The 23,582-nt window shown below is 37.8% G+C and overlaps 1 protein-coding gene across 1 annotated transcript; it reads right to left on the bottom strand.

Moving 5' to 3' along the window:
* Positions 1-9,729: 9,729 nt before the first annotated feature.
* Positions 9,730-23,562, bottom strand: COPS5 (COP9 signalosome subunit 5). The gene is made up of 8 exons (XM_055704598.1): positions 23,233-23,562; positions 22,881-23,115; positions 20,044-20,172; positions 18,795-18,860; positions 17,247-17,332; positions 14,298-14,409; positions 13,416-13,564; positions 9,730-10,129 (listed from the first exon to the last, which is right to left on the bottom strand). Exons 1-8 carry the CDS (start codon positions 23,391-23,393, stop codon positions 10,045-10,047), a joined length of 1,023 nt encoding a protein of 340 aa, XP_055560573.1. The 5' UTR covers positions 23,394-23,562; the 3' UTR covers positions 9,730-10,044.
* Between the last annotated feature and the right edge of the window lie 20 nt (positions 23,563-23,582).

Genomic DNA, 23,582 nt, shown 5'->3' with positions numbered 1-23,582 from the left:
GTTGCTGTGCAGCAGGTCGGGGCCCACCTCAGGAGTCTGTAGGAGAGGAAATGCAGGGGAATTTTCCAAAAGAAAACTGAAACCTGCTAATGCAAATGAATTTTGAACATCTCCCCTACAAAAAATTCATTGCCTTACTAACGTCTAAATAATATGTGTTCTGAAATTCTGTTTATCTGCAGATTTTCCATGCTTCTTGCATGTGATACATTTTTGTGACTGTAAATTACTGGAAAAACCGAAATTAGGTGGTTCAGTTCCCCCATGCTTAGAAGTGTTAGTATTTCAACAAATTTGATGCTGTATTTAACAGCAATGTTTATTAAAAAAAGGTTTGTTAATTTTTGCAATGATAAAATAGTCCTGTTTGGGGTTTGTTTTTGTTGTGATTTTTTTTTAAATCAATACTGTATCAAACTTTTTGGTGCCTTTTTAAATGAATGAATGAATTGCTGTTGACACATCAGTGGGAGGAGTGGCTGATACACCAGAGGGTCGTGCTGCCATCCAGCGGGACCTTGACAGGCTGGAGAAATGGGTCATCAGGGCCCTGAAGTTCAACACAATGCCCTGCCTCTGGGGAGGAACCACCCCGGGCACCAGCACAGGCTGGGGGCTGACCAGCTGGAAAGCAGCTTGGCAGAAAAGGACCTGGGGGTCTTGGTGGACACCAAATTGAACATGAGCCAGCAATGTGCCCATGCTGCGAAGAAAGCAAATAGTATCCTGGGCTGCATTAGAGGAATATTGCCAGTTGTGGAAGGAGGTTATCCTGCCTCCTTATTCAGCGCTGGTGAGGCCACACCTGGAGTGCTCTGTCCAGTTCTGGGCTGAAGGGACTGCTGCATCTCTCTTTTGAGGAGAAGCTGAGAGAGCTGGGACTGTTCAGCCTGGAGAAGAGAAGGCTCAGGAGGATCTCATCAATGTATATAAATCCTGGATGGGAGGGTGCAAAGAGGATAGACCCAGGCTTTTTTTAGTGGTGCCCAGTGACAGTACCAGAGGCAACAGGCACGAACTGAAAACACAGGAGGTTCCCTCTGAACATCAGGAAACACTTTTTCACTGTCAGTGTGACCAAGCACTGGCACAGGTTACCCAGGGAGATTGTGGAGTCTCCATCCTTGGAGATGTTCAAAAGTTGTCTGGACATAGTTCTGACCAACCAGCTCTAGGGAGCCCTCCGTGAGTGGATATGTTGGACCAGATGACCTCCAGAGGTCCCTTCCCACATCTACTATTCTGTGATTCTATCAATTAAGCATATGAATAACTCACTGAAGTCAGGAAGTTATACATGTTATGTACTTGCTGTGTTGAAACATAAAAGTGTACCAGCTGGTCAGTGACAAAATACATTGCTTCCAATGAAACCAGGATTAGGACTTTATTTCTTTTATGGTAAACATGACACAAAATTTTGTTAGGAGCATATGTGTTCCACTTCAACCTTTGTTAGAAATGCAGACAAGGTATAAAGAGTCCCATCCTTTCAACCTCAAATTTCCTATATCCTTCTCTCTGAGGATACGAAAGATCATAAGATGTGCTTATTTCTGTGGTGGAATCCAAACGGAGCATGCCCTGGAGCTGCTTGTTCTGGGAAATGTTTCTGTAGAAAAAGTATGTTAATATTCTGAAAGTTAATTTTGGACTTAGTTTGTTCTCCCTCATGGCTGTAGATTTTGCAGGTGTCTAGGGCTGTCTGTTAGTAATTTGATTTACAGGCAGAAAAAGCTATGAGAAGTTTCAGAGAGAGTATTTATTAATTAAGATTTGAAATAGGATTCTCATCTACTGGCACAGAGTATTAAACAATCATCTGTTACTCTCCAGGATGGCGGTAATTTGGCTGAGTACAAAAAGCCCTTGACTTCAAAAAAGCTTTTGGAAATACCTGTGTAAAATCATTGATGGCTATATTTCATACAGTTCCAGACTGGAACACTGAAGTTTACTCCTAAGGACATAAAACACCTGAAAAGCCTCCCTTGCAAAAGCACTACCATGCATTTTGCGTAGAGCTATTTCTGCATATATGGATTCTAAATATGGGGTGTGTCATATAATAAAACAAATGTTTTAGAAGATACACTTCTAATTGTAAAAAATTAAATTTAAGCCTAATGATTTCTGACAGACTTTTTCAGGGTCAAGTTTCAAACTTTTTATTCAGTCAGATTTTTTCCCAAGTATCTCTTTCCTTCCTCTTCTGTGGCTAGACAGCTATATAAAATGGAATCAACACAGTTGCTTCATTATAGTTGTTTTAATATGTAGAATATGTCTGAAACAGTTTTCCACTGAATTTAAATTTGTTTAGGTTTTTATGTTTTCAAAGGTAGCAAATGCAAGGTTCTCAAAAACAGCGCAGGGCAAGTAGTGCTTTAATTTCAATAAACTTGCAGAGAGTTGTACTGAAATGTATTTGTCTGAAAAATAAAGCTGTAATCCGTTAAGTCTGGCATTGTTGGTCTGGTTTCTTAACGGCATGATGCCTATGCATATATTCTCTACTAACTTTTAAACCTGTCAAGCCAACTCTGGCTAGAACTGCCAAAAGGGACAGGTATAGGATGTTAATAAATACTGTTTTCTAAAAATTCACCAACTGGTCAGAAAAAAAGGATTCCTAGCCTAGCGTCTTCATTTGAGGGAGGGGCTAAAGCAGGACCTGAACAGTTACAGCAGAGACTACAATGCTGATTTGAGAAATGCAAGATTGTCTCCCAAGATGAGTAATAAGAAATAATTCAAACCACACTTTTAAGATTTTCACCACAGAGAAAATAACAGCTTTCCAAATATTGTAATGACGTTTGACAGATGAACCAAGAAGACAAAGTAAAAATTATTATATGCTACTATTACTCAGAAACAGTCAAATGACGTACTGGTATCTCAGCATCATTTTGTCAAACACTATATAGAGAACAAATCCAAGTATTCACACAGTCATCCTTTGTTCCTAAATAGATGTAAAATGTTGTTTACATGTTATTTGTCCCTGGCAGATGTTTTACATAAATATTTATGTTAAACTATTTTTGCCACTTTCAGAATTTTACCTAGTTGTAAGAATTTTTAAAGTGGAAAAGGAAAATGTTCCACAAAATCTTGGTATAATGAGGAGCTAGTATGGAGTTTGTATCACCATATAGAATACATACGTATGTCTTGTTTAAGTTGGTAGAGTAAGTGCCTTTTTAGTACCTCTAGGTTTCTTCAGTTGTATCTCCAGCTTTGTGGAACTCAGACTGAAAATGCCTCCCTTAGAAACATATTAAAAATACAAGCTTAATTCCAACCTCAAATGATATAGTAAGTGAATGCAACTTGTCTTCAGCTGGAAAAGAAAGTTCAGATGGTTGTAATTACTAAAGATTGCATGCTGGTAGTTGCAGGCACATTAATTTCCTTTTATAATAAAGTAATGCCACTGCAGTTATACACAAGCCCTAAGGTAATTGGGTCTTAAACAAACAGAAATTGTCACAGGAAATGATGGACAAATTACATAGGATTTGAATGCATGTTTCAGTTGAAAATGAAGGGTTCCTAAAACAATATATTTATAATCCTCTCAAAGGGCTTAGGCCTGTATTTCCTAGCTGTGATGATCTAAACAGACAAACTATGCAAAACAGCAAACATTCTTTGCTAACAGTGTTACTAAGAATTTTTTATTAATGTTATTAAGAAGTTATTTAAAGTGGTAACGTCTGAAAAACTGGAGATGTAACAATAACCTTTTGTACATAAAAATGTTAATACTTACATATCCTTTTTCATCTGTATTTTTAAAAGGCTAAGGATCGATCTTATTATTTCATAGAACAAAATGGACACTAGCTCTGGAAAAAATGCCTTGCTAAAGTTTACGCACTCCTGGTTTGTGAAAAGTCAGGAAGAAAACTGAATTCTCCTGAGATGCAATTCTGTGACCTATCCACTGGACCATGCTACTTCCCAGAATACTGTAGTTTTCAGAAAGCCCTGTGTGAAGCAATTTTTCATAATTAAAAACAAACCAAACGTCACAGCAAATATTTCGTATGTTAGAAGTTTCATCTGAGGGTCAGAATTAACTTTCCTAAATTACATATTTCCTTGTGGATATTATTCCTAGGCTCTGAAAAGGAAAACTGCAGCTCATAAAAAATACACCCTGAGGAACAAGATACTTCATTAATTCCTTAAAGGTTTAGCGTAATTGTTTTTAACTCCAGAAAAATCCTTCAAACAACTGGAGACTCTCTGATGTCAGTTCTTCAAGACTTGACACAAGAAAAAAATTCTATGGGCATGCAATTAATCTTATGTATTATCACCTCATATTTTAATAGTTTTCACCTCTTAGGGACTTGGACCCTTAAAATGATGCTAGCTCAACTCTGTAGTATTGAAATTCTGTCTGGTTTCATACTTTCGAAAGTATTTGGTTTTACCATTTTATCTTAACCTAGTTTATGGCATGATATACAAAATCTTGTATATTGGGATTTCAATAAATGCATTAAATATTGTATATAAACAAATTAAGTACATGTTAGCTGCATAATGAGAGTTCAATTCTGATTTGGCCTTTTTGGGGAACAGCAATAAAAACAGGTAAGATAAATAGTATGTTTATCAAAGAGAAAGTAACATCCCAAGCTTATTGTAAAATACTGACCTAAAATAAAAAAAAAAAAATCTCCAAAATTTAGCAAAGGGGAGAAAATAAGTAAGATAATGTTTAATTCTATTTAGTATATTTTTAACCTTATAAATGAAACAGTAACATGTCAACAATTAGCTTTAAATCTTGGATTCCTACATTTTTAATAATCAACATCAAATAATCAACTGCTGTTACAGTTTACAATAAATGGAGGAGTGCTATAGAAACACTGTATGCCTTGGGACCACGTGCTACTACCCTGTGCAGGAGTGCTCCAGTACCCAACTTAATGGCAACCTTGTACCTCCTAAAGTTACTTATCTGCAGGAATAGCTGGCTGCACTGAAGTTTCATAAAGCACTAGACAGGTTAAGGTAGAACCAAAATATCCAAAACCAGAGGCAGCTGAAGCTTTATAAAGGCACAAGTGATAGAAATGCAAGAAAATTATGCTTCATTTACTAAATAGCAAGTTTAAAAGAACTCATTCTATTTAATCTGAGCTCATGTGCACAAACCGAAGCCAAGGAAAACAAGAGAGTTCCTTGTAGAATAGTGTCTGAACAGAGACATTGTGGAGTAAGGGGAATTTTCCGGGGAATATCAAAGATAGATGGTGAACAGAGCTGTTGCAGGCAGCTCACAGCTGCCTGTTATTCCAGAATCAAAAATAATTTATGAAAAGCTCAAGGAATATTTCTTCTGGCCTGGTGTGTATGTGAGGTAAGGGATGACTGAAGAACTTGTGACGCTGCTCAAAAGCAAAAGATTAAGGTTAGCTTTTTTAATTAGCTTTTTCTAAAGCAAAAATATTTCTTGACTTCAGCAAGGTTGTTCAAAGGCTGCTTGTAAGAGTAAAGATTACAGAGTTTGTAACAGAGTCCAGATACTGGTTTTTAATGGTGGCAGAGAGAGTTTTTGGGACTGAAATGTTTTCTAAAGTTTGACTTTCTTCAGCATGTTGAGATTATTGCTTAAAACTCCCAATTAGGGCAAATTCTAAGCAGAAAGGCTCAGTCTTCAGTAGATACCCAATGTGAGACACCTAGGGAAACATTTAACATCTAGTAACTCCCATTTTCCCTCTGAATAAGTGCTGAGTTTCTGAAAATCTGGTGCTTAGTGGTACAAATGGGGACTGCTGAATGCAGAATTATTTAGAAAAAAATTGACCCTAATAGCCTGATCACCTAATTTAGCTTTTACAGTTTTGATAAACACTATCCAAAAACATTGCTAAAGCAAATGCAACCACAGTGAAGTTGTTACATGTCATAGATTACTTAAGAATGTATCTGTGCAGTAGGGTAATTAATTGTTTATGGGGGACTTCAAAGCAAAATTTCACTACTTTAAGTATCTTGTCTGCATATAAAATCTGAGAAGTAGAAGTACTCCCACTTTATACGTTCAGATACCTCAGATATACCATATACATATAAATTTGAAATGTTTATATTGCCATTAGTTACTTTTAAAATAATTCAGAAATAATTCAGTTTATATATATGTGGCAGTCAGATACAGTGCAGGCATATGCAAGATCAATGAATAATTGTGCATGCATAAGTTCTACATCTGCACCTCAGCATTCATGCACTAGGTCTGAAACCATCTCTTTCTCCAGTGCATAGCCTGTAGAGAGCAAAACATCCTTCCCTACAGTCACTGCAATTCAATGTTTGTCCTCCAATGTGTTTATTTTTTAAAAGTTTGTCCTATAATTGAGTTGCTATTCTCTGTGCGTTATTCTGGATATTCAGAATACAATACAATTTTTTGCTAGACATTGTATTGAATTATAAAGACAACCCAAGCCTGAATTTTGTTATAGACAGCACAGTATTTTGCACTTGACTTTACTGTCCCAAAAGTATGGCAATACATCACAAAATACAGTCAGTATCATTGAGGTAAACTGCTCTTCGAAACTGGCACATCCATCAGATGAAGCCCCCAAGACTAAGAGAACTGAGTATCTCAAAGTTTTTAGCTGGTAACTTGGCTCTTCCAGGTGTCAACTACCATGCTGATGGTGAACTCCTGAAGGATCTCACAAAGCCGAGTGTGCAAAAATGTGGCAGTGGAGCTTTGACGTAGATAAATGCATCTCGGGAATAACTGAACCATGCCTACACAATGCCTTCCAGAGTTGTACCTACCAGTTTGAACAGTTTTTAAGATTTTGAAATCATCAACTCGATGTGCAGCAGCCACCAAATACGCCAACAAAACACTGGGTGTGACCAGGAAGGGTACCAAGAACAAGGGAGAACTATTTTGCCTCTCTATAAAACTTCCGTGTATCTGAATCTGAGGTACAGTGCCATTCTGGGCTCTGCGTGTCAAGGGCAAAGCAGGATGAGACATAGTATGGAGGGCAAGTAAAATGATCAAGCAGGTAAAGCAGCAGCTTTATAACAGCAGCATGGAAAAGCTGAAACTTCTCAATTTGGAGAAAAGGCTAAGGTGATGATACGATACATGCTAATAGATCATAAAGGTGGAGAGTAAGGCAAACAATACTGTTAATTGGCACATGCCACACCATTAGAACTAGAAACACTCTACAAAACTACTAGATTCCTTCAAAACAGGTGAAAAAGTGGCCAGGTCCATGTGCTCTTCCCCAGCAGCACTCCTACAGCCGCTGTCAGAGATGGCCAACCAGCAGGGTGCTTCCCATAACCCCTTCTCTTCTCTTGCCTATTTGCATTTTAGGTAGAATTGATTAGGACGACAGGCGAACAGAAAGAGAAGCCAGACTCTCCCAACTGCTTTATGCCATTCAGTAAATTTAAAAAAGAGAAAGGCAAGAAAAAATACGCCTTTTTTTCTGGTTCCATATGGCAACAGAAGCACAACCATTCAATTTTCAGGCAAGAAAATTAATTTATAGGAGCTGCCATTCCAGTTCTTACCAAACATTTGAAGGGAACTTCCAAAGAGAAGGAGATCTGATAGAGCAAGTGAAGCATCTTTGACTGTCCTAGTTATCACAGAATAAATCTGAAAGGCTCTTCTTAAAGCCTGTGCACAATAAAGGCAAACTGCTACTTTTATCAGGAATTACAGCTTAGTCCTTGGTATTTGATTGTTACAAATATACATATGTCTCTGGATTTTGTTGAGATTAGAATGTGTAAATTGTTGAAATGTTGCATACATAAGAAAGGTGAGCATGTAGGACAACTTAAAAAAAGAAAAACAGAAGAACAGAAGAGGGAAGAAGTTCAAATACAGTTCAGCATTCCATAATTTTATTATCAGTTGGCAAATACTGTTAGATGAAGACATTAGTTGTGGCCACTGAATTGGATTTTTATTTATTAAAATGTCAAAGGCACTTGATTTTTGTATGCTTGCTTACTTCAGCCATCAAAAAAATTACTTGATATGATTTTAAATTGAGTTATAACACTATATACTCAGCAAGGAACAACACACCTAACGCAATGGACAACTGTAGCATTCATATTGCTACAGCTTGTAAAACAACTTGGTATTTTAAAGCCAACTGTAACTAAAACCATTCAGTCAGAGCCTACGCACGTGAAATTTAAGCCCACTGCTATCACAAATGAGGACAGTTTAAATAGGCTAAATAGACTTAATATGAGATTGAACTATTATATTTATTTCTGGTAGATACACGTCCACAATTTTGGATCACGTTATGCAAAGAGAATTCTACGAAGTGGCAACATAGGTTATATTTCCTGATAGATATTTCTCTCCCAAGAGAGTGTACCTCTTTGCATAAACACATATTGAGTGGGGCAGGGGCCGTGTGCTAAAATTTCAACTCTCACAGACACTTGTAGAAGAAACTTCGGAAAAACTACTGGCCAGGAAAACTTGCTGTGCCTTCCTTGAACTTAAAAGGTATTGCTGTGGGCTTATGTGCTGTGCTTGCTTGTACTGAAGTCTGTCGATGCCATTTCCAAGAAAACTAACAGCTTTGAATATTAAAATACCACAGCTTTCTTCTCCTGCCTCCCCACCGCCACTGCAATGCTGGAAGAAGCATAGAACTGTTCAGTAAAACTGCACATCTGATAATTATCTCAGCTCTGATTAAATATATTTTTCCTATACTGCTGGATGCTGCTGCTTTAGAACTCTTGATGAATTCCTGCTTCAGGGTATTTGCATTTCCCTTCTGAACAATAACTTCCCATTGTATAACTTGCATCTTAGCTTCAAATACATTGGAATCCATTTGGATGAAATGCTCCAAATGAATAATAGCTATTAAAATTTCCAGACCAAAACAAAAACAAAACCCACATCAAGGCAGAGTTAAGGTTTAAAAAGACTATCAGTTACTTAAGGTATAGAGTGTAATGGCATACTGTATAAAGCATAAATTATCCCAAAAGTAAACATTCCAAAAACCCCAGGAAACTCAGGATTAAGGATAAAAACTTAAAAGAAACCCAAACATCTTGAATTATTGAAATGCAGTATGAAAGCCTCCAAAACAAACTTAGATCAGCCCTGCAGCAACATGATGTTGTAAGCCAGCAATTATGATTAATGCATTTTAGTATCTGTGGCCCTAAATTAGCCTAATGCATATTTCAGAGACAATTTTTCATTTTGTTCCTTTGCATGCAACAAGTGACTATGACAAGCAATAGAAGGTGAGCAGGAGAAAAAAACCCACATGTATATAACATTATTATTAGTTTCGCTGCAGAATGATCATTACTTGACTACTAAGGAATACAAAATGTCCATAACGAGCATGAAGCAACAAACAAAATACTGCTATACCATGCATGAATGTTTCGTCACTGTAAGAAGAAACCACTTCTAGCTGGACCAGTAAAACTAAATCAGGAAAGGCTCCATTAGATTTAATAACTTGTTAAGTGATAAGCAAATAGGATTTAAATTCTTGAAATAAAACAGAAACAAAAAACCTGAGAAACAAAACTTCTTACACTGCATAGGTTACCTATCTAATCTACTGGAGTGGACAAGAACTGTTCTGTGGAACAGTAAGAAAGAGTAAGAGGAGATGAATGTTTGCCAAAAAAATTCAAGCCCCCAAACACTCATGCATTTTCAAAATTGTTTTATTGCAGTTGGATAATAGAGATAAATACCTAAGAGCAAAATCCAGTAAGTCACATTTATTTTTCTTTTGGAACAATTCTCCAAACTGGTTGTTTTATGATAAAGAACAAAAAGTTGCACTACATTTCAGAACATTTTGTTCTTTAAAACTGGTCAGACAGGTGGGAAATATTAAAGTACTACAGATTAAATGAGTAATTTTCCACTCCAGCTTCATTTCCCAAATTGAACAAGTCCAAGCAAAAGAAACGACGACTTTTTCTGCTTTGGAGATGCGTATCAGCTGGTGATGCACTTCAAGCTATATTAATTTGATTAAAAAGTTTATCCTTAATAACCTGAGACATCAATCCATGTATAGCTTCTATGGTGGTCTTGCAGCTGAAAAACAAGCATAAATTCAACATTGGCCAAACACTAGGCTGAACTGTCATTTTGTCTGAAGATATTCAGCTGTTTTGGAAGTTCAGGGTGCCCATAACCCCATGAATCTTAACAACTGTCCAGAAAGGAAAAGTCACATGCAGCAATTTAGCCATTGTTGCCAATAGCTTTTTGGTACTTAAAAAGCAAACTGACAAGCACTATACACACAAAGACCAATTCCAGAAGACTTCTTTGTCTGTCAGTTTAGGACACCTTACATTAACAACAGCAAGTGAGCTCTGTGGCCATCTGAACCAAAAAAAATGATTAAAAAAAAATAATCCCTGGGGGAATGGAGCTACCAGCTGTTACCAATACCTGAAGGCTCTCACTGTTCTCAACTTTATCTCCTTGCCCAACTCCAGGCCAGCAATGCACAGTAACCATAGCTCCTCTGAGAAACTTTACAGAGAACATTAAAGGATATGTGTATAGAGCTGATCAGTTATTACTCCAAATATGAAACATGTACAAAACCCCCAAAGAGCTGAAAGGATTCTTATTGATCCAAGTTGCATCCAGTGTGGCTCGCTCGGGGATGTAGGGTCAAGCTAACAAATAAAAATGTCTCAAAACAAAATATACAAATGCAAAAGATGGATCAGCCCTGAAGGCATGGAGAATAGGCATACATTACTACTAGATAAAGGAATCCTCCACAAAGGAAGCCAGCCTGGAGCACAGATTGGCCAATGCACGCATACTCTTAGAGAACAGCTCTTAAGAGATGTGTATGTACAGATATGAAGATATCAGACAGCCAAGCGTAAGCACCTTTGATGTTAAAGTTTTACAGCGTTCTTCCTATAAAAGGTACACCCGATAGCCCTTTAGCAAACTTTGCAATTTTACTTCCTGAAAGTAATTTAGGTGCCACAGCATCAATTGTCCTGGTGTCTGCACAAGTCTTCTACTGTCTTTTTTCTTAGGAAAGATTATTAGTTGAAGAAAAACATGGATCTGTAGAAGTGTTACAATCCATTTTGGGAACTACAGTAGCCTGTTACACAGGAAAGCAGAATTGATGACAACAACAATCCCTTTCAGTCTTACAATTTATAAACTACCGATGATTACTAAATAAAAACAGGAAACAAAAATCGCTGCAAGAAATAATATGGTAGGATGATCAGAGGAGGAGTTATTTCTTAGAGTAACTGTAAGCATGTGAGAGTCATGTGAAAATAAAATGCCATCAGTATTATGGCACACCAACAAGGGATCAAAATCAAAGCAAACTTGTCAGCAACTCCATCTTTCTCATGGCTTTAAAGCATTGCTATTGTAACTGTTTCACCACAGGAACTAGGTGTTATCACTTAACATGGCTGTTGGGAGTTAGCAGTAGCCTTCCACTGCAAATGTATTCTACAGCTAAAATAATCTAAATGGGTATTAACTTCTGTAAAGTTAACCCTCCTCCTAGTCAAACATGTTTGTTAGAAAAGTTGTACAAGCTGTTTACTTTCCGTAACATGGAAACAAATGCACAGAAGACACTAGCACAACAGCAACGCTGATTCCATTTAGCAATGACCACATTACATTTGCAGGTATTCCCTCACTGCTTACTGTGGAACAAAGGATGACTCCTCTCCTTATTAAAGCAAAGTCCATGTTCACCTGAGTCATACTGAACATGATGTAAATAAAATAATTTATTTATAAATCAAGTCTCTTCACAAAAGGCTTCCGTTTTGTCTCTTGATTTTTTTAGCTATCATTAAACTTGCCACTAATCTGGTATCTCAAAAATCAGCTCCTTAGTAAAGTTTGTACTATGGCACACATTGCTAACGGGGGCAAGGTGGGTGGGTGGGGAAGAAAAAATACAAGAAACTGTTCTACGTATCAGGATAAAATGATGAGGAAGAGGACCAGGAAGCCACCAGATCTGGAGCTGAACATCCTAGATTTTATGCCAATTTTTTCTGTCTGTTCCAAGGGATTCTACAGAATTGTTCCTTATTAAATGGAATTGTATCTCACTCAGAACACTCCTAAGATGCATGCAGGTGAGTCCTGTCTTCTCCACAGATGGACCTCAGATTGTACTAGCATGTACAGTACAGTACTTCTTGGTTTTCAAAGTCTGAAATTTGCCAAATACAATGTTCTTGAACAGCCCAAGATACTGTATGACTTGTTGGATACTATTACTCTTTGTTAAAGATTTTAACTTGGAAAAATGGTAACCGTAACACTAGATAGTCTAAAGCACACATATTGTTCTTAAGATTATTGGGTGAAAGATATTAGTGAGAAGCAAATTTTGTACTTCAAAGTTCACAAAAGAAAAGGGCTGACTACCAATAAACATATAAGGACACTGAGGGAAGACACTACAATGGCTTTGAAATAATGCTGTACACTCAGTGGCGGTAAGTTCATTAACTGATAATAGCAAGTATTTGCTATCAGGCAGGGTAGCTAAATATAAAGGCCAGAATGTCTGTAAATCTACTTCTAAAAAAACCCCAAAACCCCAAACCCAACCCAACCCAAACCAAAAAGCCACCCTTCTTTGTTTGTGGGAAAAGGATGTATTAATTAAGAAATATGGAAAAAAGGGACTTCTTAAATATTTAAGTGAGTGGAAATATTACACAACTGTAAACTAAACTTACTGGACTGTTAGCACTAACTCTTAAAATCACATTCTATATAATAATATTATTTACTGTTAGTTTAAACCTCATTAACCACATAAAATGTGCTATTTTCTAGCAATACTACCATTTTGCATTTGACAGAAAACATCTTTTTTGGTTTGCCATCTACTGACGCAATTTAATAGGGATCTTTTGTTTAATAAACTATTTATTCCAGAAACAAAGATTGAAAAGCCATTTTAGGTGTAGTAAAGGCTAGATTTTCTTATTCCTATCTATAATCTGATCATTCCTACCTATAATCAAGGTAGGTTACAATTAAAGGCATGATATAAATTCAAAACAAAACATCACTTTTTACAGGGATGAACACATGGATGCATTAAACTAAAAGAGAGTAGGTTTAGATTAGATATTAGGAATAAATTCTTTATTGTGAGGGTGGTGAGACACTGGAACATGTTGCCCAGAGAAGCTGTGGATGCCCCAAACCTGGAAGTGTTCAAGGCCAGGCTGGATGGGGCTTTGAACAACCTGGGCTAGTGGAAGGTGTCCCTGCCCGTGGCAGGGGGGTTGAAACTAGATGATCTTTAAGGTCCCTTCTAACCCAAACCATTCTGCGATCTTACCTGTCTCTTGTTGCTTTTGCAAGTTTGTCTTCTGATTTCTTATCATGAGTCTCTAAACCCAGCATGAAACTGCCCCTTCCAAGCTGAGCTTCTGACTGTTCTAATTTTTCAGACAAATCAAAGACTTGGCCAGTGGTGTAGTCTGCATTCTTAGGAGAAAGAAGGCAATAAACATACTGAATTCTAAGCTATAAATTCCAGCATTTACACACAAAATAAACAAAATCTGAAAACAGCTTTTAAGACTGTAGCACTGCACATTTTAACCTGTATCTGCAAGTGATACAGAAGTGGCAACAAAAGCTGACAAATGCTTAATGCCTAAAGCCTGAAATGAGCACTCTCTATTACTTTCCACCTATGACCTAAGTTACAAAATAATAAGTGAAATTCAGTTGGTTCTGACGGCAAGAAAAGGTATACAATCGGCTTTTGCAGAAGGAAGTTTTTGATGTTGAGCTGTACATTGAAGGTCTACCTGCAGTATTTATGTTGCAAGCTTGCTGTAACAGTTCAATTGTTTTTTTGGGGTTTGATTTTTTTTAAAAAAGTGTTTACTTATTCAATAGCACTATTTTAAGGCATACTATTCATTACAGTGCTGTAAAGAGATACAAGGTTAAAAGGTGTTTAAGACAAAATCTAAGCATATAGAGAATGCAGTAAAATTAAGTTATCCTCACCTTTTACTTTTAAAGAGCAAATATAGGAACATTCCAGTATTTATAATTAAGAAAACCTTCCTTTCTTTAATCTGACAAATAGATTCATAATGTGGGATCTATCTATATCAGTGTCCCATTAAGCATTTTACAGTAGAGGGTCTGGCTTTCAGCACTAATGAATTCATATATGCACATGAAAGCATACCACGGTACTTACAGTAAGCAAACTAGAAGAACTGAGAGTGTTCACCCAGTACTTGTTCCATAGAAGCTCAAGCAATTTACGATCCAAAGATGATTTAAAGTACGAGACTTCTAAAGCATAATACCTTTAAAAACAAACATGCAAACAAAATAAGCTTTCATCTAAATGTGTCATTTTCCTTTAACACCTAAAGCACACGTATCTCAAAAAAAATCGCTATCAATGGCAAATATCTTCAAAAATTTGAAGCACTGAACAATAAAAGTTACCCTCAGTTCCAATTCTAACTCTAAAAGATTTTCCAAAAGTGTTTCATATATAGCTTTAACACAGGTATACATAACCCCCACATATATTGCTGTGTTCTCTTTAATGAGATTGCAAGTTTTTTTAAATTATTCTCTTAACAACTTGTGCAATTCAATGATTCTAAGATCTTTAATACTATAATTGCCACTTACAGATGGTTACAGTTCTGCATATATCACCTCTAATCAATTAGGAACGTCTGACAGAAGTAAATGGTACAAACAGGCAAACCATCTTACACTCTACCACACCCATTTTAAAAGCCAGGCTTTAGTGGTGCTAAGAAATCACAAGAGATGATAAAGCAGACTGAAAGCTGAGCTATGCAAAGTCATTTGTGTTGGTAAATTACAGCAACATTAAAGAGCTATATTAAACTTAATGTTGATCAGGAAATTCCCAAGCAGGTTATCAATAATCATATTATCTCTTGATTGCTCTGGAAAGTTATTTTGCTTAGCATTTCTGTAAGAAATTCCATCTGAGATAACAATGCTTTGAAGTTCACCAACACACAACACTAATATTTCTGTGATAGAACAAATACCTTTATTTCACATATATAAAGAAAAATGAGGTAGCAGGTCAGTTCTTCATAGACATGTGGCACATTCAAAGTGAAATCCAAGTTGTTGGAGGAATTGTGTAATAAACTTGCTTAAAAAAATAAAATGGAAGCAGCTGTATTTGGGCATTGAACACCAATTAAAAGAGAGAAGTTTGACTAGGATTATTCAGACTGCTACTATGAAGTCACTGGCATTCCAAACAGACAGGATCATTAAGGGTCTAGAGAAGCCTTATGATGTGCAGCTGAGGGTACTGGGATTGCTTCGCTTGGAGAAAAGAAGGCTCAAGGGAGACCTTACTGCTCTCTTCAGCTACCTGAAAGGATGCTGCAGTGAGGTGGGTGTTGGGTCTCTTCTTCCAGGTAAGAAGTGACAGGGCAAGAGGAAACTGCCTCAAGTTGTGCCAGAGGAGGTTTACATTGGATATGAGGAAAAAATTTTTCACCAAAATAGTTGACAAGCACTGGAACAGGCTGCCCAGGGAGGTGGTTGAGTTACCATCCCTGGAGGCATTTAAAAGACTAATAGATGTGGCGCTTAGAACAGGGTTTAATGATAGACTTGGTATCTAGGTTAACAGCTGGACTCTATGATCTTAAAAGATCTTTTCCAGCCTAAATGATCCCACGGTTCTATGATCATCATTCAAGTTCTCAACTTTTAATTCTTAGTCAGACTACCCATACTCCTGAAAGGACACCACCAATCTAATATTTTGTATTATCTGTAATTCAGTAATGTGACACATTTCCAGGTTTTTTTTTCTTCTCTTTGCCTAACAGCTTTTTCCTTCTGGGAAAGACTGGAAAATATTTTCTTGGTCTGGAAGGAAAGAAATGGCTTGTACAAGAAGCCAGCTCCCTGAAATGGAGATTAGAATGATAACTATTAAGCACTTCCAACTTCAAAAAAACCACCAAGCAGCTCTCCCAAACCAAACACGTCTAAAATAGAAAGGATGAAACATACCTTCCTTAAAAGCATGGGTTTATTTATGGCTAATGCCAGACCTCTGAAATGACGGGAACATTACAGTTCTGCAAAGATTTCTGTGTAGCTACTGTTATGGATTTTTCCTCAAATTGAATAGGAAGACTAATTCCAACTGTTTTAATTTCTTCATCTCTTCAGTGTCAAACTTTGCACGCAACTATAAATGCACTGGCAACTATAAAGTGCACTGAAGAACAGATATCCATGCAACAGAACTGTGGAAAAAACTACGCAACAGTCTACAGGACACATGGGTGTCAATCAGATCTTCAAGTTCTCTGTACACAGCTGCTTAAATTGTAGGGCCTGTCAAACACCTGAAGGTAGAATTGAAACCAGGCTGTTATTGAAAGAAGCAGTCCCATCTTTCCTTTGCAAACCCTGTGTCTCCAACATCTGTCTCTACTTTCCACCCCACCTTAGCTTAACCAGCAAGAATGTACGTGCTTCCACAAGTTGGGCCAGATCATGGAACCAGACCAGCAAAACAAATGCCTTGCCAAGTAAGTAAATGAAGGTATGAAGCAAGGAACACGTGGCTGGGATAGAACAGTTAAAGAAAGAATGGTTAAAACTATACTACCTTTTTAATTAATGGAAAGTAAATTAGCAGGACAGAAAAAGCAGTGATTTTTCCTGTTGCTGATGTTACCTTTGAAGCAGTTCCTCTTTCCAATCCTACCAAAGACAGAAAAAATCTTAACATGCCCAGTGATGTAGGATAACAAGATGCATGGCACTTGCCACTACTCCGAAGAGCTGACTAGGAAGATTACAGTCTTCCTAGCCCCACTGCTAAGTCTATATCTGACCCTTTCCTCCCTGCCCTAAGAAAAAAACGCTGCTTAAAGGTGTTCAGGAATGAACTGCTAAAGCTTTTAACAGAGCTAATCTTCATCTTTGTGGCAGTTCTCCCTTAAAAGATCTCCTGATAAACAACAATAACACTTTTTCAAAAAACAGTGCTAAAGCAACAAAGAACTTTTAGACTTGAAACACTTAAAGAAATGTACTTTTCTGTACTGAATCACTAACCTAAACACAAAAATTGAGAACTTGTGCTAGAGTTAGTAGTTGTTATGTTACTTACTGTTTACAGTGCACACCAAAGTCTTCTATTTTATTAAGTGGAATAGTCTGGTATTCAGAGGGACCTTCATCTGGAGGTTTATAGCCCTAAAAATTAAACAAAGGGCAAAAAGGACAGTAATTAAGGGACTTTTAAAAATGCTTAAACCCTCTGAAAGCACTTCAGAAAAACTCTAGTTTATGCAATTCTACTTTATTCTTCCTAGGGAAAATGAATTTCCCCAGTAGCCTGAAATTTGGAATTTTCTTTTGCCTTACCAGTAGTCATTACATTTTCAGGTCAATCAAAAAGCATGTTGGAAGTAAACTAGTAGTCATAGTTGAGATTTTTCAAACAAGTAAGATGGCAAGCTATGATTAGGTAATTTCTTAAATCAATGAAAGAGCAAACTTCTTCTAAGACAGTAATTCTCTACCTATTCTTAGAAGTTATTTCAGTCCTTTTTTGAGGGAGGATAGGAGGCATGAGAAGAGGGAAGAAACAGCCATGCCTTAGATATGCCTTAGGGATACCTAACATCTCAGTTACTTATATAGCCAAGATGGTGCCACTCACAGGTACTAACTAGGCAAGAACTGCCTGCAGATCACCATGAGGACTCCCTAACAGTAGGCTTCTAATACGCGTTTTGTATATACAGTTTGGTTTTCAGGTGCAGGATTCTTCTCCCTGCTCAGAATTCTTGAAGTATTTATGAAGTGGTTTTGCCTATTGAATTTTCTCCTGAATCACAAACTGTTCTAAGATCTCTTGTGTATTTGTTCAGAAAAGTAATACTTGAATGCAGCTAGGAACCTCTCACAAACATTACTGTTAATTACAGTTTTACTAGATGTCAGCCTGAACTTCTTGATGAGTCAATAATAACTGGATACTTGATATACCTGAACTTTTATTAGATTGAAATGAAATAGCACTGTTGTATTTCTGCCAGAAGTATAAATAAAAGACTGCATTTGGAGATCTAGATCTCTCATATTTATGTAATTCTCTAGGTTTTAGCCTAACCCTTCCATATTGTATAATTAACTTTTTTTTGTACATTATTTTGTGAAGATTTGTGGTATTTATTAAAAAGACTTAAGTAGATAGTTTTGAGTCTTCCTTTCCTAAAATGGAAAGCATATCAAAACATATTAAACATGCTATTAACATCTGGGTTTAGGTGTAAAATATGTTAAAGAATTAACATGACTATTTTGATGAATACCACCTACCACTATATCCACTAAAAAAATAGTTACATGGAGCTATATATTAAGAACAGCTCCACTATTTAGGCAGTCTACTTGATTTAATACTGCCAAAAATCTATGAAAAACAAACTAGAAGTCAACCTTTGTAAGTGTAATCAATATCCAAAAACATGCAATAACCAATATATCAGCACATCTTTTTCTTTTAGTCTTTTCTTTGTGAATGAACAATAACATACAGTAGAACAGAGTAGATCAGTCAGATGATCAAACTACAGTAATTGTTAGAATCAATCTATTACTGATTTAAAAACAGTTCAGTGATCACGCACTAATAATTTTAACTATTTACCTTAGGATATGTCCTAAATGCTCCAAGATTTACTTTTCCTGCAGATATTGTTCTTGTTGGATCAATCTGTAGAAATACAAATAATGCTTGTTATGTGCATTTTATAAATTATTACAGGCATAAATTAACTTTACAGTAATTCTATTGCAGAAATATAATTAGTGCATATTGTATTAGTTTTGTCATAAACAGTACTTTTTCAGTTGGCGTCTGTTGGTACGAGACTCTCTGAAAAGATGGGAATATTAATAGCCTTCTGTGGACCATGTTTTCAAACTCATTTTCTTTTATTTCCCAAATACTTTAAAGAAATTGCACTTAAGAACAATCAATAAACCATAATAAATATCTGCATTTTAATCTTATAACCCCTAGAGGTAAGAAAAAGTATTATGGGATCCGCTGCATATTCCTAAATACAGGAAACTAATGAAGCAAACTCCTTGCAAACATATATACTCACGCCCTGTTTAATTTTAAAAGCAATTAAAAAAAGAAGGGGGGTGGGGTGGGGAAGGGGGGAAGCAGTCCCAAGGAAAGTGTTCTGAATCTGTGAAACTATGTCATAAGAAAACTCGCACGGTGGAAATACTTCTTAAGGGTCATTTGTAATTCCATCAGAGTTATACTCCTGACTAATTTCAGTCTTTTTCCCTTTATTTGCTTCACTAGTGATGGTTATACAAATATTATTTAAAATAAGGTTTAGTTTTGATTTCAAATGTGATCTGAAGCCTGGAAGACCTTCAAGGGCCTGAAGAGTTTCTTTGGATTTTTTTTTTTAAGATATGTCTTCTACCTGTACTATGCTACTAATTTAATTTAAAAGGCATTTTAAATGCCAAGTAACAGAACTTTGTGAACACATTTTGTTCTATTTCGACAGAAGCAACGAACACAACAAAAGAAACAGATTTTTGTTCTGTTGCAGGAGATTGAATATGGGCTGCTCGATACTTTTTTTTGCGAAAGTACCAAGCAGAACTTTAAGTTAAGAGTGATGTATGGATTCCTACAGAGATACCACACCTGGAACAATGCAGTGAAAATGGCCTCAGTAAGGAATACCACTGGTTTGATCAGTACATGGCCAGCAAAGCAAAAGGAGCAGTACCAATTCAAAATTTGGATCTAACACTTCCACCATGCAAAATACACACTACTAGAATGTTAAGTCGGAAATGTACAAGTTATTCTCCCCTCAGCATAGTTTGCTATGCGTTTTTATCAACTATCACCCAGTACTTACAACGACTGCTACAAAGGGTTCTTGAAATTGCTGATTAAGCATCTGGGTACTGACATCAATTCCAGAGAGCCAGCAGCCATAGCCAGGGTGACTGTGATACCAGCCGATTGCATTTTCTAGACGACCAACCTAACAGCAGTGAAGAAAAACACACCCAGTGTTAATCTCCATTCCAAAAATATCAGCTGCCCTCTATTGGGCCTTTCTGCATCGCACAACATGGTAAGGACAGAAAGAGCACACACAGCCTGTGATGCTAACTTACTAAACTAAATACTAAAACCATGTCTTATTTTGCTGAATTATTTTCCAGAAACCATACAACTTGTAATATTAGCATTCTCTGTTACAACTACTACCACAGAACAAAGACCTTCAAGGAGCCAGGAGCTCCTTCTTCAGCAACAGCTGAAGTACAGAAGAGATTTCACATGGCAAGATGGTAAGTAAGCTGGGACTCCTCAGTGTGGATGAGAAATTTCTTAGGAGTATATATAAAGTTTATATAATCTCAGATAATGTATCTTATGTCAGTAGAGAACAGATATTAATTTTTTAGTACAGTAACACATCTCAGAGGCATACAGAGACATTATTGGTAGGTTTCAAAAAAATAACTTCAGAGGCATGTTTTCAAACTCCAGAAGTAACAGAAATTATTGCCAGAGCATGCTCTGGAAGCCAGAAGGTTAATTTTTGAGATTTTTAGGATCAGAAAAACTCAAAACAGGAGTTTCCAAAGAATACCCCTGGCTATCTGTACAAGTACTGGAAGAAAAACAAACAAAACAAAAACCCAAACAGAATAAACACCTATCACACCTAATTTTGTAATTCTCTCTCAGGAATTGCTTACTGGCTGCTCCATACCGAGCTGAATAATTTTGGTACAACCCTATATGCCAGTTCTTAACTGTCAGTTGTATGTGTGGATGCATCACCTGCTTGGTTTTGCCAAACACTAAATACATCAGGGAGGTTAAATCAGAAAAATATTGAGATGAGACAGAACACCCAAACTGCCTACTGAATGGAACAATTATTTTATTTTTGAATTGGTGAATATTATTTATATTTTCTTTACAACTCCCATAACACAGATATAGACACCAAGAAAACACTAAAGAACGTGTTATTTTTCAAAGCCGAATAACACATTTTAACTGTATTAACACCAGATCCTGCCCATGGAGAAGCAAATAACTAGAATGCTGGTGTCTGTAAAGTACTTATGCAGGGGAATATATCAACTTGCAATCTAATATTAAATAGAGCTATTCCAGGATCAACTGTTTGCCAAAATCAAGTGTGGAACGGTCAGCAAGCAAACTCTGCCAGAGCACCAGTAAAGCTGTGTAATTATATTTGCACACAAGTTCAATTTCAAAATTGTGAAACCAACTATAGACAAACTGTACAATATAAACAACTAGAAAAAACTTTTCCTATCAAGGAAGTACTCCTACATAAACATGGACTGTTTTAAACATAAAACAAACTAACTGTATATGAGAAAAATACTAATTTTATGCTACGTACTTACTATTTTCAAAACCATTATTTTTACCTAAGAACCGGATAGTATGATTACATGTTTAGGTAAAAACATCTTTCAAGTTACCTACTCTTCTGCAAAAACAGTATTAGCATCATGACATTAATAATTTTCAGATAAAAGGAACTAAATAAATGATTTCTAAATTTCCTCATAAACAGGGATGAATTGTTAAAACCAGTTTCAGGATATAGCTACTTCTGGATTATGTTTACTCTTTTCTGATGTTATGATCCAGACTAATTCGTATCTATTTAAGTATCTTAAACTGTATAGAAGGCTGTGAATACAAGTAAAAGTCTCCAAAATAACCCGAATACTGCTCCATTATCTCCAGTGAATAAACAAGGGGCTTCTGATTTTAGCTGGTTTAAAACAGTTTGATGATTAAAGAAAAAGCAAAGGGCAAACTGGGCCTCAAAACTACTTGAGCTTGGACAGCTAAACATTTCAGCGCTTATTTGTAGTACAGGATTGCCCTGTATTGGAAGAAGCACATCAGTAGGTGCTCTAATACACTATGCTGGTTTCTACATCAGCCATAGGTTAGATTCATATTTCTGTTATCCTTCTGCATGTGAGAATTAGTTTACTGCATAGTCAAGCTGAACATGACATGGACCTCTAGATACAGGGGGACAAAGACAGGCAACAGACATTTGAGTAAGCTCATATAAATTTCCGCATTATAAACATGAATAATTAAGTTGCACTGAAATTTACTTATTCCTTCATTGGCATTTTCTTCACAAATGTATCTTCTTTATTTTTATGGAAAACAGCACTATGGCTATGCAGTAAGACTTCAGAAAGCAAGAATGTAAGAATAAATATCATATTCCTGATCTACAAATCGTATATCTGACACGTACATATTTTATATTTAATTTTGCATACTGTTCTTAGAAACACATATTGTATCAGCTCTTTTAGAAACATGCTCTCTCCTTCTTCCCTCCACAAGCCACCAGATGCAGCCAAGAAAATGCTTCCTGAAGCAATGCAAGACGTTTGGAAAGGAGAACCCAGTACGTGATGACCTGCTGTAAGACACGGAAATATACACGTGAAAACGCTGAGAGGGCCCCGTGTTCCCGGCTGCTGACACAGCCCTCTCTTAGCCATTTCTGAAAAGAAACAGGGCAACTGGGCAGCCGCTTTCTCACTGGGGGTGGGGGTGGGGACGCCTGCAAACCTCACAGCCTGTTCCGGCGCCATCAGTCCACCGGACCCGCCGCCACAGCGCGGAGGGGGAGAAACACCCGCAGCCGCCTCTCCTCACCTGCTTGGCGTTTTCAATGTACGCAGCCATGTACTCGTAGGCGGCCGCCTGAGCGTTGACGCGAGTCTCGGTGCCCTCCACCGGCAGGGCGAAGCTGTCCATGATGATCATGGTCTCCCCGTCCACCTTGCCTAGCATCAGCCCCATCACCTCCAGGTTGCCCCCCGACCTGGCGTGCATCACCATCTTCAGGAGCGCCAGCGCCGAGATCTTGCAGTACTTGAAGTAATGGTGGCTGCAAGGCAGAGGCCGCGGAAGCCGTCAGGGCCGGCCCCATCGCCCGGGCCGCGCCTCAGGCCCCCGCCGCCAGCCCGCCCGCCCCGCCGCCCGGCCCGGCCCCGCTCTCGCTCACTCTTTGGTCCAGGGCTTGGCCGCCAGGATCTCCTGCTGCTGCTTGCGGTCGTACTTGTAGATCTCGTCGATGCTCTGCGCCTCCTGCATGTTGTTGGCCAACTCCCACGTCTTCTGCGCCATCCCGCTCCCGGAAGCGCCGCTCCCCGCCGCCGCCGCCATCGCCCCCCGCACCGGGCCCGGCCCCGGCCCTGGTCCTGGCTCCCCTCACCGCCGCGCCGGCGGAACCAAGCGAGGGGGGGGTTGCGGGGAGGTGGTACGGTCCGCGCAGGCCCGGGGCGGGCGGCGCCGCGCCCCCAGCGGGAGCGCTCGGCTCTGCGCCGCGGCCGCTGCGAGAGGGAGCGCGGCCGG

The sequence above is a fragment of the Falco cherrug genome, chromosome 3 (assembly GCF_023634085.1).
Source record: "Falco cherrug isolate bFalChe1 chromosome 3, bFalChe1.pri, whole genome shotgun sequence".
NCBI lineage: Eukaryota > Metazoa > Chordata > Aves > Falconiformes > Falconidae > Falco > Falco cherrug.
This window is presented reverse-complemented; position numbering and strand designations above follow the sequence as displayed.

Bases quoted from the DNA above. Each gene is read 5' to 3' on its own strand.
- COPS5 (XM_055704598.1), bottom strand. From the start codon at position 23,393: ATGGCGGCGGCGGCGGGGAGCGGCGCTTCCGGGAGCGGGATGGCGCAG. The intron at 13,565-14,297 runs GTAAGTACCGTG...CTTTCTCCTAAG, and splicing joins GTTCTTCTAGTTTGCTTACT to AATGCAGACTACACCACTGG. The intron at 10,130-13,415 runs GTAAGATCGCAG...CTTGTTTTTCAG, and splicing joins GCAAAAGCAACAAGAGACAG to CTGCAAGACCACCATAGAAG.